We start from the raw sequence: 15,667 nt of genomic DNA, 5'->3' as shown, positions 1-15,667 counted from the left end.
ATGCTTTTATCCATTCATTAACTAATCAAGGAAGGACAAGATACATGTGATGTGGAGGGATGCCAAATGTGGAATCATTGCAAAAGAATGTTTTGGGCGTAGAAGAAGGTGTGCGATGTTTGTTATAAGACTACAGAATCATAGTGATGAAGGTATGAGAACGTTTGGAATGAAATGAAGCCTTATGTTGTTAGTTAGAGAAGCGCAATAATGAACTGACCAGTTCTAATTAAATCGATGGAAGATTGCCATCAAATGCTAGTGTGGATTGAAAGGTGAGAGTTTTGTTTGAAAACAAAGGAATGGATGGATGATTTCACACACATACAAACCACCATCTTCCATCCTAACAAACACCACTTGCTCACGAGTTCCTACATTTCGTCCGTCTTTTGTCCGCATGACAGGAGTGCGTATCGTCTATGTCATTTCTTGAATTGTATTGCATACATTGTATGTAATATGTATTGTATGCTGCCGGGCCCCTTCCTTCCCACTCAACTATATGCATCGTTGTACCAAACGTGTATGTGTGTAATTCGAATGTGAAGAAGGCAAGTACGTAGCTTAGCTACTCCCCAAAAGAAAAATCTTAGTATTTCATTACAAAACTATAAGACCAATGTGCATTGTGTACATACGTGTGTTCGTCTCTCTCTCTCTCTCTCTCTCTCTCTCTCTCTCTCTCTTTAATATATTTATTTATTTGTTTGTTTTTGTTTTAATTTTTTTAGAGTAAATTTTCTGGAAATGAATCCACCAATTTATTGATTTTATGATCAGCCCAAACATCGATGCTCTCTCTCTCTCTCTCTCTCTCTCATCTGTGGGTACATATATCTCTGCTTATGATTACATCATCCATCACAATAGCCTACCTATACATATATGTACATAATACATATATATATATATAATAATACCCTCTCCCCTCATAATACATATGTACTTCATTGCATTCGGTTTTATTAACATTCATCTCATCGCACCTAGACCCCTACTACATACATACTTACTGCATATTCATTGTATGTATGTATGTATGTCTGCCCATCATTTCAATTATACACATACATACATGTCTACATATCTATCTATCTATATGTATGTATGTATTGATTTTGTATAAATATACCTACCTAGTCCTACCTACTCATACTCTTTTTGTTTGTAACAAATACCAAACTTCTTCATACGCTAAGAAGATTAGCGAGAGGGAGAAGGTTGTCATCCATCCTCCATATCATTCATTCATTAGAATGCCATAATGGGTACGGTACCACCATATCTCTCTCTATCTATCACTACACACACACGCCTAATATCAGAAATTTGCCATTTCTATTCTTCTTCAATTCCGAATCATTATTATCATATCCAAATCTGTCAATATCACACCCAGAGTTTATGGTAGTTAAAGCAAGCCCTAGCCAATTCAGACTACTTACTTAACTTATTTCTGAGAGCTATCTATCTATATGGATATATATATACATATATGTATATAACTCATTAGTCAGCATCGCAGCCTACTTGATGTGAAATAGCAATGCTTCATGTTAATAATAACAAATCAGGAACAAGAGCAATAACTAATGGTAATGCAATGTCACGCTTAATCCAACTTAACTTATGCAATGCTTTTTTTCACAATCTTTTAATTATATTATATCAACTAACTTAATGGTACAACGCAAACTCACACACTTGTGCTAGATAGAGATAGATAGATAGATTACTGAGTCCGGCAGGCTTGATTGAAGAAAGAAATATCACACTTCTTCCTCATTGTGGTATAAAAAAAATAAAAGCTGAAAAGAGGGAGGGGGCTTAGATTCTGTATTTTCGGAAAAGCAATCCCAAGGCACAAATAAAATGTGTGCATTTTTCCTCATAATCACAATAGCTGATTGAATGTCTCCCTCCCCCACCCCATACATACATAATACATACACACACTTAATCTTTACCGCCTAAAGACTGAAACTCTCTCTCTCTACCTTTTTGTTTCGTTTGATGCAACAACGAAATAGATCCCCTTACCTTGATCTAACATGTCCCCTCCATTCCTTTTTTTTATATTCTTCATTAAACCCTAATTTTGAAGCTCGAATCTAGGCCGGTGCATGATTATTTATATAAATTTCTCCCGTTTCCTTCTACTTAAAAGACATTTGTCATTAGATGGTTAGTCTTGTGATGAGCACACGAATTCTAGAATAAAAAAAATGCAAATTAATTTCTAAAATAACTTGTGGACAGATGGAGTACTAGTGACTTCAGTTATATTGTTGCATATTTATTTATATTGTGTGTGTGTGTCTAGTGAAGATTTGATAATCAAGTGATTGAACTCGTTGCTTTCATTTAAGGATTTAAACGATCTGTAACTTATTTCCTGTAAACACAAGTGATTGCTGAGGTTTCTGGAGTTGCATGGAATTGATAAGAGTTTTGGATACATTAAGTAAGATGGAAAAGCAAAAGAGATACATGTAATGAGTAGAAGAAGTTTTTACAGAATTCCCATGACAAAATATAATACAACCTTGTGTGGGTATTGGGGTGTATGATGGTAAACTGATTTATTTGAAATGCGTACGTCGGTGTTGGGAGAGGGGGGAAGGAAGTGAATGAAATTTGGTGGTGTATAGGAGCTAAATTGATGATGGGGAAAAAGAGGATATGGATGAGAATGATGAATGAAACGAGAAGATATGATGGACAGAGAAGAGACAAGAGGGAGGGGTTTAAAGATTAGAAATCTTAGATTAACACACAGATATTGGGTGGCTGTAGAGGGGTGGGAGGGCTACTCGCAACTGCTAGAAAGAGGAGTAGTACAATAGTCAGTCAGTCAGTCATTAGAAATAAGTAATGTATGTATTCATTTTGAATTGGTATTATAATTGTTAATTTGATGATGATGATGATGATGATGAAGATTTGTTACAGAGTTTTTAAGTTATATGAATGATTTGTTTTCTGTTAAAGACAAATAAAATAAAAATAAAGAAAACACAGGGAAAAAGAGGAGGTGTATTATGCCCGTGACTTTAGGGGGCCTCCCAAAAGAAGCGCCGGACAATATGGGAACCAAGATATATGTATGTATATTAATATATATATATATATAAAATCAAATTTCAAATGTATATGCATAGAAGCAGCATATGTAAATATGTAAATGGTGGCTCTAAACTTGTATGTATAATGTAGAAGACTATGTAAAAACAAGGAACTAGAAGACTATGTATGTATGTAGTCTACGTACCGTAATGTGTGTACATATATATATGTGGGTTCTATGTATGTACATATGTATAAGGGGGGGGTTGGGTGTGTGGGTGGATAATAAGCTTTTGACTAGAAATCACTTCCCACACACATATATCTCCTTGTTTGTATTCCTACCTCAACATTGATTAGAAATCACCCTACATAAATATATGTACCTTCTTGGCATTGTACACTCTCACACACACCCATACTCACACCCACACACATTTGGATTATGGCATGTCTACCATTAGCTCACATGCCTCTAACCTCTCACCTCGCATGCATACCCGTTTTGTGTCTCTCTCTTACAATGGCAAAAGGAATACGATAAATTGCTTTTGAGTTGGCGGAAGGCGTTACACGCAAGTTTCTCTAAGGTGTGAGGCACATCGATCCTCGATTGGTTGATTTGACACTTGCAACAAAACATCATTTGCTTTAATCAAAAGAGTCGAAGGCATAACGTACTAGGAATAATGCCATCAGGGAAGAGGGGTCCCCCCTCCCCCTCAATTCCAATGTCAACACTTCCCTTTTTCCCCTTGGAAGATCATGATGTCAAACATCGTCTAATAACTGTAGAGCAAAGCGGCACCCTTTCACATGGTGTAAAAATGTCTACATTTTACTACATACTATGGTTTTTTTATCTTTTACTCATCATTTCTTTCACCCCTCGTCCATTCAATAATTCATCTCTTTAGGAAGATTCCTAGTGTCACAATCTTATCAAAGGTTTTTGTTGCCCATGTGTCACCAACCTAGAAAACATTCGCTTTCCCTCGACTTCAAAAAGTGCTCATAAAAAGGGGCCTCGATAATTAGCTTATCTTTTACGCTGTCTCTCTTTGTGTAGGCAATCAAAATTTTCTTGGATAAATGGTACATATGCGCTTTGGAGACTCTTGGATTTGACACTCCTAAAATGATGTACATTAATATTTTCCACTTCCATCCTCATGCCAAGTACTTGCCTCCATCCCATCCTAGTAGCCTAGCCTCCATCCCTCTCCCATTGAGAGATTTTCTCAAATCTTTGATGTTTGAATATGATCATCACCAACTAACCAGTGGCATACCCTCAGTTTTGTTTTAGTACCCCCTACGCAAGATAGGTTAGTCACACACGAATATGGATTCTCTATGAGTCTTAGATGTCGGGGTTGATTATGCAAATTAAAAGTATCCTATTACCACTATTGATCCATTCCTTGATATAAACATGTCACTCACTCGGAGCTTACAAACCACCCATATTTTACATCACTCGGTGTCCCATCATAGATGTTTGCTCAAGGTGTCCTCTTTTTTATTTCCAGGGTCGACAATATTGGCATAGCACTAACTTAAGCAATGTCTATCAATATTATTCCGAAGGCCTTGTGCCAAAACCATGCACTACATAAAATAGCAAGGATATTTTGAAATACCCATTGGACCAACCAATTCTTTGAAAATATGAAATGAGCCATCTTCATATGATCCCTCCCATTTCCCTCACATGTTACATGTGTATTCACATATCCGCCGTGTAGTCACATGGTAAGTTGCCTTTTGTCTACCTTCCGAATTATTCATAAACATCACATCTCCAAGAAAACTTTGAAGTCCTTAGTATCAACACAACAAGGTCTAGTAATCACGAAAGCGAAATTTGTCTTCTTCATGATTCATTGGTGTAGGAAGTCACAATAAACAAACTTTAATCTCAACATGGAACACCCCACACAATGTTACACTAAAGATGTACTTGGCCAAGAAAAATCGATTCTGTTTTACCATTTCACACGAATCAAATTAACTATCTAGAAGATTGTCTTACATCCAATATATACCCAAGGACGATCCACGAAATGCACATTTTGCACATAGTATTATGTTGAGATAGGGGTAAACAATTTATACAAGTTATGCATCCCTTCTCAATCATGACAATTGTTGGAATTAGGTAAGTCTCATAGAATCTAATCATCTTTAGTTACTTCCAAAGGAAACTTTAAAGTTCCGCCTAGGAGATCTAAATAAGCCATAGAGTTTTTATAGTTGTCTTCTTCGAGTGTCAATCCTACAATTTTCATAGTCAAGAGAAGCTACATCCAAAATCCTCACCTTAGGTAGGTTTGATGAGTACTTCTCTTTGTTTACATGTTGCAATGAAAATTGAAACCATGAACCAGCCGAAAGGTGTGTATATTAATCAGTAATCTATCCATCACCAACATCCTATGGATTACATTTAATTGACTATTACTGATCTGTCTGCAATCCGATTAGCAGCAAGCACCCTATGGATAAGGTATAGGAACTTTGAGCATTTCTTTGCTGCAAAAAGACAATCGCATTGAGCTAGGCCAAATTCTACAAGGATCTCTCCATTTCAATTATATGATCATAGATTTTACAACAAGGTTGAGAAGGAACCTCAACTAGGTTGGGTGATTGTTGGAATGACTTCCCCTTCCACCCTAGAAATGCACTAGTAATACATGAATAATCAATCTCGTCACTATCATGTGCTAAATCTATATGGCACCTGCAGACCCTATACTATTCTCCTACATCGTACGCACCATTCTCCTACCTACCTGCACCTTCAAAATAAGATATTGACGTAAAAATTGCTCAAAATCATGGAATTATGCTCGCATGGTTGCATGACATTCAGATCACCAGTATAATACAATACAGCACACTACAATAATGTCTACAGACAAATTAGATAGCTCAGCACGTTCAAATTAGTTTTCATATTCATGATTCTCCATTACATTTGGGTTCAGTGAGCTTGTATACCATGGTAAATTTTGCACCCAAACTTAGTCCAAGTGTTAATATTGTGCCTAGGATAGCCTAGAAATACACCGGTAGTAAATGAGGATGGCATACTAAGAGTGTACATGAAAATATAGCTATGCTACATATGTGCACATACATGATGCCCAAACAAATAACAATCTACAGATTTATTTCTGTAACATAATAAGAAACCATCATGAATGCGGTGTGCATACCTAAGTAGATACAAGTGAATGAAAAAAGAAGAAGAAGAAGGAAGAGGAACACCATTAGGGTGATTTACCAAAAAGGAGATAACAAAATTCTTGATGGGGCAACAATGTGTGTGTGTGTGTGTGTGTGTGTGTGTACAACAATACCAATAAAGGTGACCAAAACACGTTAAGGAGAGTTATAGCATTGCTGGGTGGGTGGTATGTATCAATGGGAGAGTGAAAGGAAGGGATCAGGAAGCTTATATTGTTATCTAGTTAGTAGTATCCATGAATATCATGAAGTTTCATCCGCGTGATGATGATGAGGACGACGACGACGATGATCTGTCGACCAAGACGAGACCAATGGGTCCAGGAGACGATCTTCGCCATGATCACGACAGGGTGAATGATGGTCATCAGCAGGAGGAGGCATGTTATTGTTATTATTATTATTATTATATCCATCACAAGAAGTATGATACTGTTGATCCCCAATCTCCCCCCACATTTGATTCAACCTCCTGCTCCTGCTGTTGTTGCTCATTCCACATGATGTTGTTCCTGGTGTTGAGTTGTTGTTGATTACCATAGGAATAGGAGGAGGAACGGCTGGTACATTGCAATTGGATTTCACAAGACTTGCAGCAGTAGTACCCCCACCGCCTCTACTACACATTTGCTCATCCTGCATTAACATACATACATACATACATACTAAGTGCATCCAGCAGGTGTATAGACATCATACCTATAGACATGCATTAGTAGTTGCTCCATCATGGATGAAGAAGGTATAGCGGTAAAACTTACACTCTCATGTTGTACCAGTTGCTCTGAGTTGCTCATGATCATACCCCCACGTTCATGATCTTGATGTTGATGAGATACTATAGCAGTACTAGCTCCTCCTCGAAACTGGTCACGTGATGAGGGAATCCATGACTGATGATCAGATGGTGGATTAACATTTGGAGGCCGGGTATTAATATTGATAATGGCCATCCCAGATTTGTTGTCATCATCACTCGGCCTAACTCCATCGTTCTCATTGTTGTTACCATCGAGATTCAGTAAATCGGTGGTAGTAGCAGTCACGTTGGAGTTGTTATTGTTATATAAAGACCTTTCCAAGTCAATGATTAAGTTTTGAGCTTGCATTATAGGGGTACTAGAAGAAGAAGTAGCGGTAGTAGTAGCACTCGCCGATGATGGCCTACCATAACTTAAATAAGGATGATGCATCATATTAATATCATTGCTGTTCTTGTTATTATTATCGCCAGGAATATCATGATCAGCATTGTTACCGTTATTGTTACTATTATTGCGTTTGCAATCGAAGAGGCCACTTATATTGCTAGGATTAATATTTAATCCATATTTGTCCCTCTCTAGTTGATCCATTTTGCTCCACATTAGGAGTTGCAGTGGGGTATAGTGATGATTATATTGTTGTTGTAATTGGTCATGATGATGGTAAGCATTCATAGTATTATTGTTATGATCATGGTGGCTCATTATATTTGAAGGATGATTACTACTACTATTGATCTCATGATGGGGCATATATTGGCCCATATTGAGCTGTAATTGCCATTGATGAATACTACTATCATGTCCTCTAGTGGAACTAGTGCTATTATTACTATTATTGTGGCCACTATTCATCAGGTTGGTATGGGCATGATTATATAATGGATTCATTAAACCATTATGGTGATGAATATTGCTATGATCCAAGCTAACAAGGGCCATGCTAGGGTTGTCAAGGTGAGTAGCACTATTCATGTGATGGTCATCTTTTGGGTAGCTAATATGGCTACTAAGGATGGTATTGAGATTATGATTACTTTCATTAGGGTTGTGCGTATGGCGATGATGATGGTGGTGGTGGTGGTGGTGGTCATTCATAATCATCAATGGACTGGGTGTGGTATGAAGGATGGGACGGATATCAATATCATTGGCTGTCATAGTAGCATTACTACCACTATTACTATTACTACTATTGGGGGCGGAGGATTGAACGCTCAGATGATAGTTGGTATAATAATCTAGCTTACTGTTATTATGATTAAGTAAGGGTTTACTAACACTAGCACTAGCACTACTAGAGGACCTTATCATTAGTGGGGACTGCAGATTATTGATATTATTGGGCGTACTAGTCGATGAAGAGCATATCTTTTGGATGTCGTATCGGTTCATATCAAAATTCGTGACTGCATTTGCTCCCCGGAACTTGATCGCAGCTATGTCGTATGCCTCAGCCGCCTCTTCCTGTGTACCTAGTATTCATTCCTTACATTTCATTGCATTACACACTCATTCATCCTCATCGTTCTTACTATCTTAAACAATCATTGTCAGACTCTTGGGGATTGTTGAAGAGATTATGCTAGTACTTCACAAAACTGAACTCCCAAAGTTGGTCTATGAATTCAGGATCCCTTTGAGGGCCCTTTGTGATAGACGATGATTTGGGCCGCACACACAATTAACACTATTTGCTCTTTGTTCAAGGACAGCTAGAAAGAACCTAATCACAGTTTCCAAAGCATGAACTGCTGCTAAATCCTAGCAAACAAGAAATTGCTCGGAAAGGGATAAATCTGCAAGTCGCATCAACCACATGTGGGAAGCCAACAAAGTCTAAACCCTAGAGAGAACTCTGACATCACAAGGATTCTATCCTGTTTTCTCTTTTACTTGAAGAAAATGTTCAACATTAAGATAGTGGGACCAAGCTTCCCCCAAATTCAACCATAATCATGAGGTCTCGAGGCATTGGGAGATCTATGGACGTACAAGTCATAACCTCAGAAAATGCTGAATCAGGTTTCAAGCCAGTTGTGTTGCCTAAAGAAACCGTGATGGATTGACATTGAGCTCATTTGGACAAGGATTCCACTACGCCTACTACGCGAAGAAGATAATCCAAAGGAACTCTCCATGTCGAGCATCCCATCATGCCCTTCAATAATTACTCTAGACAGTGTACAAGCGGAGGGCTTGACAAAGTTCCCATCCCAACCCTGCCCCAGCCTACAATGGCTTTAAATACCTGGCTAGACGAGATCCGCACTCGTATTACTTGGTCCACTAACTCACCAATTGAATTATGGATTCAAGCATGTTTGGAATTCAGTATCTCCCCAAATATTACCAATGTTCATGTGGCTCAGCTCATTCGACGGTCTATCGAGCAGTCACAAAGCTGCTCGCCACTAAGGTCAGTAAAGATGAGAATGAATACACACCAAGCTGCCAATAAGGTAGGAAAAGACGAAATGCGGTCTCAATGTTCAAGGGCTTTACTAATGAATGTTGCAAAAGAGAAATGTATGTAACGATTGGACTTGATTGGCAATTGGATGGAAGTGTGCCTATACGAAATAATATAAGGAGCATATAAATATAATAACATTCAATTCTTCAGTCTCAGAAGAATTATGCATTAAAGCTAACATTCACAACTATTGTACAACGACCAGTTGCTGGTCATATCTGATTCCATAATCAACATAGTACACTTTTAGGGAGAAAATTTGCTTGTCTATAATTATTGATTCAAAAACCAAGTTATTGGTTGCCTACCACCAATACATTGTAATTAAAATAATATCCAATTAATTACACAACTTACTGAAAGTTCCAAGGTATAAATCCTTGTTCCCAGCGACTCTTCCAATGCGAGCTTGCCACCTACCGTGTTGATGATGCCTGTTGGATCATTTTCCATTGCATATTCATTAATTAATTATTTCACTGTCATTAGTCCTTTTCTTCTCGTTGCAAGAATGAGATCATTAACATTGAAAACCCAATGTGCTTAATCTCCATAATAATCACATGATTATCATAGACATTCACCTTGAAAACGCAATATCATCTGTAGAGGTGTTACAGTTTAAAGCAAGCATTTGCCAAGCTTATACAAGATGCCCAGCAATCAGCATTAGTTTTGGGGTCTCAAGTTCATGCGAGGATCTCTAATTTGCAAGTGAAAGGCTCAACATTGTACCAGAATGAATGCACACATGTACTGGTAGACAGAAAGACGATCCTATCTTTTTCCCAACAAACTTTATAACCAGATGTGAAATATTATTCACTGATGTGCACAATGATTCTTACAACCAGATGTGAATTAAGTACGGCAGTTTAACCTAATGAAGAACAATGCATTCAGAAATCTGTATCGGCAATGCAATCAATTATATTATGGGTTAAGATGAGGATTGATGAACCTGTCACAATATTCCCTCCCATGGATTGATTATACAGAATATGTTGTGTAAAATTGCAGGAAGACGTAAGAAGAGTCATGGTGTACCTTGTTACCCCACGATACATGGATGCACCTCTCGAGAATCCACTGCTCCTCCTACAATCATACACACAATCTCTGAAACAGCCCGAATTGAACAGACTCATATCTTAATCTTAATTAATTTCTGCTCAGCGATCACCACAACACAACAGCCCAAATCTTGAACTCAAGAAGAAACCATGTCAATTTGCTGCTACTACTGATGAAGAAATTATCGCTAAATAAGCCATTCAGGCATTTTATACGATTCCTTAAGAGGGACGAGTTGTTAGTTAAATGGAGAGAGAGAGAGAGAGAGATCATACACAAGTGCAGGCATACATACATACCTCCTTAGGGATGCCACAAACTCTTGTTTAGTCATCATTTTCATCTCCTCCAATTCTTTCTCATAGTTTGCCAACTGCAAAGACACAAACGGAGTGAGTGATTCAGGAAGGAGCAGGACGATCAAGCTGTGTTGCCTTCTCTCTGTGTCAGAGAGGTTACAATTAATCGAATGGTAAGAGATTAAATGGGATGAATCAAGAAGTCAGTACAGGGAAGTTAATGGTGGTGGTAGGGCCCCAATACTTGAGGGCTGCAAGATCGTACGCCCTGGCCGCCTTCTCTTCCTTGTCATAGCCACCTGCACAGTCAGTAATACATATAACTGTCGATTTTCGATGACATTATTAACTTATGCATTCCATTATTGGGTCATTGAGAATCATGACGAGTAGCATGCAAAATATTGAATAAGTACAGGGGGAGCAAAAAAGTTATGTTGGAATCTACAGAGGCATCTGCAAAATAGGGATGTGAAAGATCATGAAGAAGTCAGGATTTTACCCACCCAAGTAAACTGAAGCCGCCATGACGGTGATGATCCATACCAACAAGATCCATTATATCCAGATTTGTATCAGTCGTCGATGTGACCAGAGCATGATAGGGGGGAGGGGAAGGAAGAAAGATTAAACGCAAATTAAAATTAATTGATGAGCCTCAATTTCCAGATAGATGGCAGTCTCAATTAATGATATGAAGATCATGGCTTGGGGTTTCATTTTCTTTTATTGTTACCTTGCCTTCCTTTCCTTGTCTGGCCTTCTCTTCTGCAACTGTTGTCCCACAGATGAGCTTCAAACCTTCCTGTCCACCGGTGCCTGGTAAGTTAACCCCACCAAAGTTTTTTTAAGAGATCATCAAAATCCGTCTGTCTGATTACTACTACGCTAATCAATGAGCCACAAACCCTAATTTGGCTTTAGCATCAGCCTACTGTGTGGGTACCCTATTTATTACGAGAAGATTTAATTGAAGCAAGAGAACACAAATGAAAGAATCAATTATGCCAGAAAATAGGAAAAAAGTATTCATGTTTCTTGAGAAATTAATGGCAGCATTTCTCTCACTTGGTGACTCCGCGATACACAGATGTGCGCTGTCCAAAGGTGTCGATCGATTTCCGGGCCGTGGAATCAATGCCTGTTGTTGATCTACCATCACTCCCGTCTTTCTCGTTACCCTTCTCTGCATTGCTCTTCTTCTTCCTTAAATCCTCCTCTACTACTTCTTCTTCTCCTTCTCCTTCTCCTTCTTCTTCTTCTTCTACATAATTCATAATGCTGCCGTAATTAGCCCCCCTAACCTCCTGATTACCACCAACCATCGCACCTTCACCACCCGCCCAACTGTTGTAATTACCACCCATCACTGCCTGCGCCACGTAATTAACGCCTTGATTAAGGTACCTCCCATCCGGAGTCGCATAATTGGCCTCCTCAATAGCAGCCTCTCTAGCATCCCCATAGCCATAATCCGTGCCCTGGTTTCCATAGCCACCATCTCCCTGATTAGTGTAGTTATTATTTGCATCCTCAGTTGCATAATTCGCATCCTGGTTCGGGTTCATGGACAGCGTCAGCCCAGACCCACGGTCATAAATGGTGTTGTTAGGGGCGTGATTAGCATGGTGTGTAGAGTTGATCATGGCCATGGAGAGGGTTAGAGACGACGCAGAAGCATAATTAACGCCATAACCTGGGCCTAATCCTACGTTGATATCTCCTCTTTGCCGATCTTCCCTCTCTAGTTTCACCACCTCTGCATCATTACGGTCATCAATCACCCGACTAACACAGTGCTCAGCGTTCAACTCCGCGCCGATCGCCCTCCATGGGTTAGCCATCTGTGAGGTATCAAGATCATTCGCATAGCTGAGCATAGATTTGATATTAAATCCCGCTTGAGCGTCAGTAGTTGCATTAATCACATCTGACTCAGGGCTAAGCAGCTCTCTTAATGCGTAATTAGCGGCCGGATCAGGAATAGACGAGTCTCTAAGTGGAGTATCAGCGGTGCCAGACTCCGTTTTAGGTAAGCCCTGTTGATTAGAAGTGGCAGCTGAATTATCTGGATTACTGATGTTATTGTTATTCTCATCAGCAATAGGTCCTGCGCTTAAATCCACACCACCATGAACTGCGTTATCTTTATCATTATTATTTTGATTGTTTACGACAGTAGCGTCGTTAATCCCAGTGTTAAACATCGATGCAGGTTCCTGCTTAATTGATGTGATGGACGTATCAGCTGAGTGATTCCAACCTGATTTCTAAACGCAGTATCTATCTTCACACCGACTGATTCCTGCATGCGCATGGAAGAGCGTTAATTACTTTGTGGTGTCACTATGTAAAGGATTCAACTAATCACAGCTACCAAAAATCCCATCATTAAGCATGATTAATGGAAACATTAGTGAGCAGCCTTCGTCTCAGGACATTATTATACAGAGCTGAATTCTACTTAGTGAGCTTAAACCCTATTTATTAGTTTTACCTTGAATCTCATGAATAAATTAGTGATGAGAATCCTCCTGCCAAACGATGAAAATCATGTGACATTGCTGTTAAATTATAATGCTCGGATTATATTATAACAGCAGATTATACCCTGGAAGTGAGTAAATCATCTACATTCTAATGATACGGAGAGACAGAGGTAGGGACATTGAAAGATAGATTTAATCAATAACAGCTAATTGCATTTTTCTGCGTTAATTCATGCAATGTGATGTATGTATGAATGTACTATGTATGTATGTATGTGTCTGTGTGTATGATGTATGTATGTATGTTTACATGCATGTGTATATGTGTATGATTAGATCATAAATGATCCATGTATGGGTGGGTATATACATATATATATATATATATATATATACGCATACAGTCCCATGATTACCAGGAAACATGGGGCTGAACCTCAAAATCCAAATACATAATACAATCTACGAATGTGGTTGATGCATATACATAGATACAGATATGTATGTATATACAGTAGTTGTGCCCTCATTAATTCGTTCCATTTAATTACATGAGACTTAAAAGTAATATTAACTGTGTGATACCATACCATAACATGCATGCCCTTTGATCATTAACATCGTATACCATTATTATTATTATTATTATTATTATTATTTATTAATTAGTTCATGCGACAACAACATTACTAGATGATATTATTTAATCATCGCTTTAATTAGATTTGTATGAATAATGCTTTAAAAAGCAGTCATGACGAACGAATCCACACACCAAATATCTGTAGAGCCTTTCCTCCCTTACCAAAAAAAAAAAAAAAAAGACTTAAAAAGGCCTGATTCGAGAAAATAAGGAAAATACAGAACCCAAACAAAGAATATCCACGCCCTCCCTCATTCATCTACCCCACCCAATCCAACACTTTTATCCCCACAATTCAATTGTCTCCTTACATACTTCACACAACCATATCGAAATTAACACTATATGGCAATCATAAGCAGCACTAATGGAATCCTTTTCCTAATATTGCCTTCAACTTTACATTGATACATATACATATGTAATAGGACGCTAGACCTCAACCTCTCACGGAGAAGACGTTTAGTATAATTTGCTAGAATAACGCAGGACCAAGTAACAGAAGAGTAATAATTAGCTTCATCAGTACCTTTTAAGTAGAAATCACATTTATTATTGTGCATTTCAGTGGCTTAATTAGGCAGCACTCCACAGGAAAGCAAGTGGGGAAGTGCTATAATTATGTAAAATGTAATTAATTAACTAAGGAAGGAGGGAGGGATGTAACTAATTACGGAGGGAGGTCGAATGGCCTGCAATTGGGTTCTAAATTGATGCCAAAAGCAATTATAAATTGTGAGAATCAGGATCTAATACTAAAGTTCACTCACTCACTCATACAATTGTAGTTGGCAAGGGTGTGTGTGATCTTGTTATTAGTAGCTCCACTCCACCAGCAGCACCAGTGAATGACTGACGCCATTCTTCTTCTTCTTCTTCATTGATCCTAGTCATCTCCTCTTTTTACATACACACACACACACACACACACACACACACACATATATACACAAACACAGGATATGAAGATATATATGTATGTGTAGTAATTAAACACTTCAGATGGTCTAGAAAAGAGGAGGAGCCATGGGGACAAATCTGCTGCTCAGCCTGCAGTTTTGCTAGGATTCCTAGTTCTTCAATTGCTGTTGTTCGTTCATGTGTTTTGCTGATTTAAATAACTGAGGTATGATGAGTGTTAATAAATGTGAATCTGGTACTCGTGCTAATGGAATAGAGAAATGAAGAGAGATGGGAGGATCGGATGGGATCTGTAATACATACATATATGTAGATTTATAATATACATACATACACATGAATGAATGAATGAATTAATATGTATGGGTGAGAGAGACAGACAGACAGACAGACAGATTGACAGACTGACAGAGACGACGACGATTGCACACTCACTTTGTTTTCTGTTTGATCTTTTCTTGTTTCCTCCTCCTGGTTTACTGTTGAAAATTATGTTTTCTCATACATATATTCCCCTACTTTTGAATTAATAAAATGAAGGATGTATGTATGTATGTATGTTATGGAGGAGAGGAGGATTACTTATTATTTTGCCCTCATTTCCATGCACAATACTCCAAACCTCAATCAAATGTCTGCTTTCAATGCGCTCTCTCTTTTCTCTTACACACACACAC

General features: G+C 38.3%; 1 protein-coding gene across 1 annotated transcript; it reads right to left on the bottom strand.

Moving 5' to 3' along the window:
* Positions 1-5,518: 5,518 nt before the first annotated feature.
* LOC147869177 (uncharacterized) lies at positions 5,519-13,201 on the bottom strand. The gene is made up of 11 exons (XM_087321785.1): positions 12,006-13,201; positions 11,674-11,756; positions 11,444-11,452; positions 11,148-11,236; positions 10,938-11,011; positions 10,612-10,662; positions 9,922-9,998; positions 7,086-8,563; positions 6,672-6,960; positions 5,868-5,873; positions 5,519-5,640 (listed from the first exon to the last, which is right to left on the bottom strand). Exons 1-11 carry the CDS (start codon positions 13,142-13,144, stop codon positions 5,519-5,521), a joined length of 3,417 nt encoding a protein of 1,138 aa, XP_087177911.1. The 5' UTR covers positions 13,145-13,201.
* Positions 13,202-15,667: the final 2,466 nt, after the last annotated feature.

This window comes from Azolla caroliniana, unplaced genomic scaffold, assembly GCF_043228905.1.
Source record: "Azolla caroliniana isolate FFs.n. ecotype wild unplaced genomic scaffold, voAzoCaro1.0.p SCAF_1, whole genome shotgun sequence".
In the NCBI taxonomy this organism is placed as follows: domain Eukaryota; kingdom Viridiplantae; phylum Streptophyta; class Polypodiopsida; order Salviniales; family Salviniaceae; genus Azolla; species Azolla caroliniana.
This window is presented reverse-complemented; position numbering and strand designations above follow the sequence as displayed.

Bases quoted from the DNA above. Each gene is read 5' to 3' on its own strand.
- LOC147869177 (XM_087321785.1), bottom strand. From the start codon at position 13,144: ATGTTTAACACTGGGATTAACGACGCTACTGTCGTAAACAATCAAAAT. The intron at 11,012-11,147 runs GTACTGACTTCT...GTGTCTTTGCAG, and splicing joins CCACCACCATTAACTTCCCT to TTGGCAAACTATGAGAAAGA. The intron at 6,961-7,085 runs GTAAGTTTTACC...ATGTTAATGCAG, and splicing joins AACTGGTACAACATGAGAGT to GATGAGCAAATGTGTAGTAG.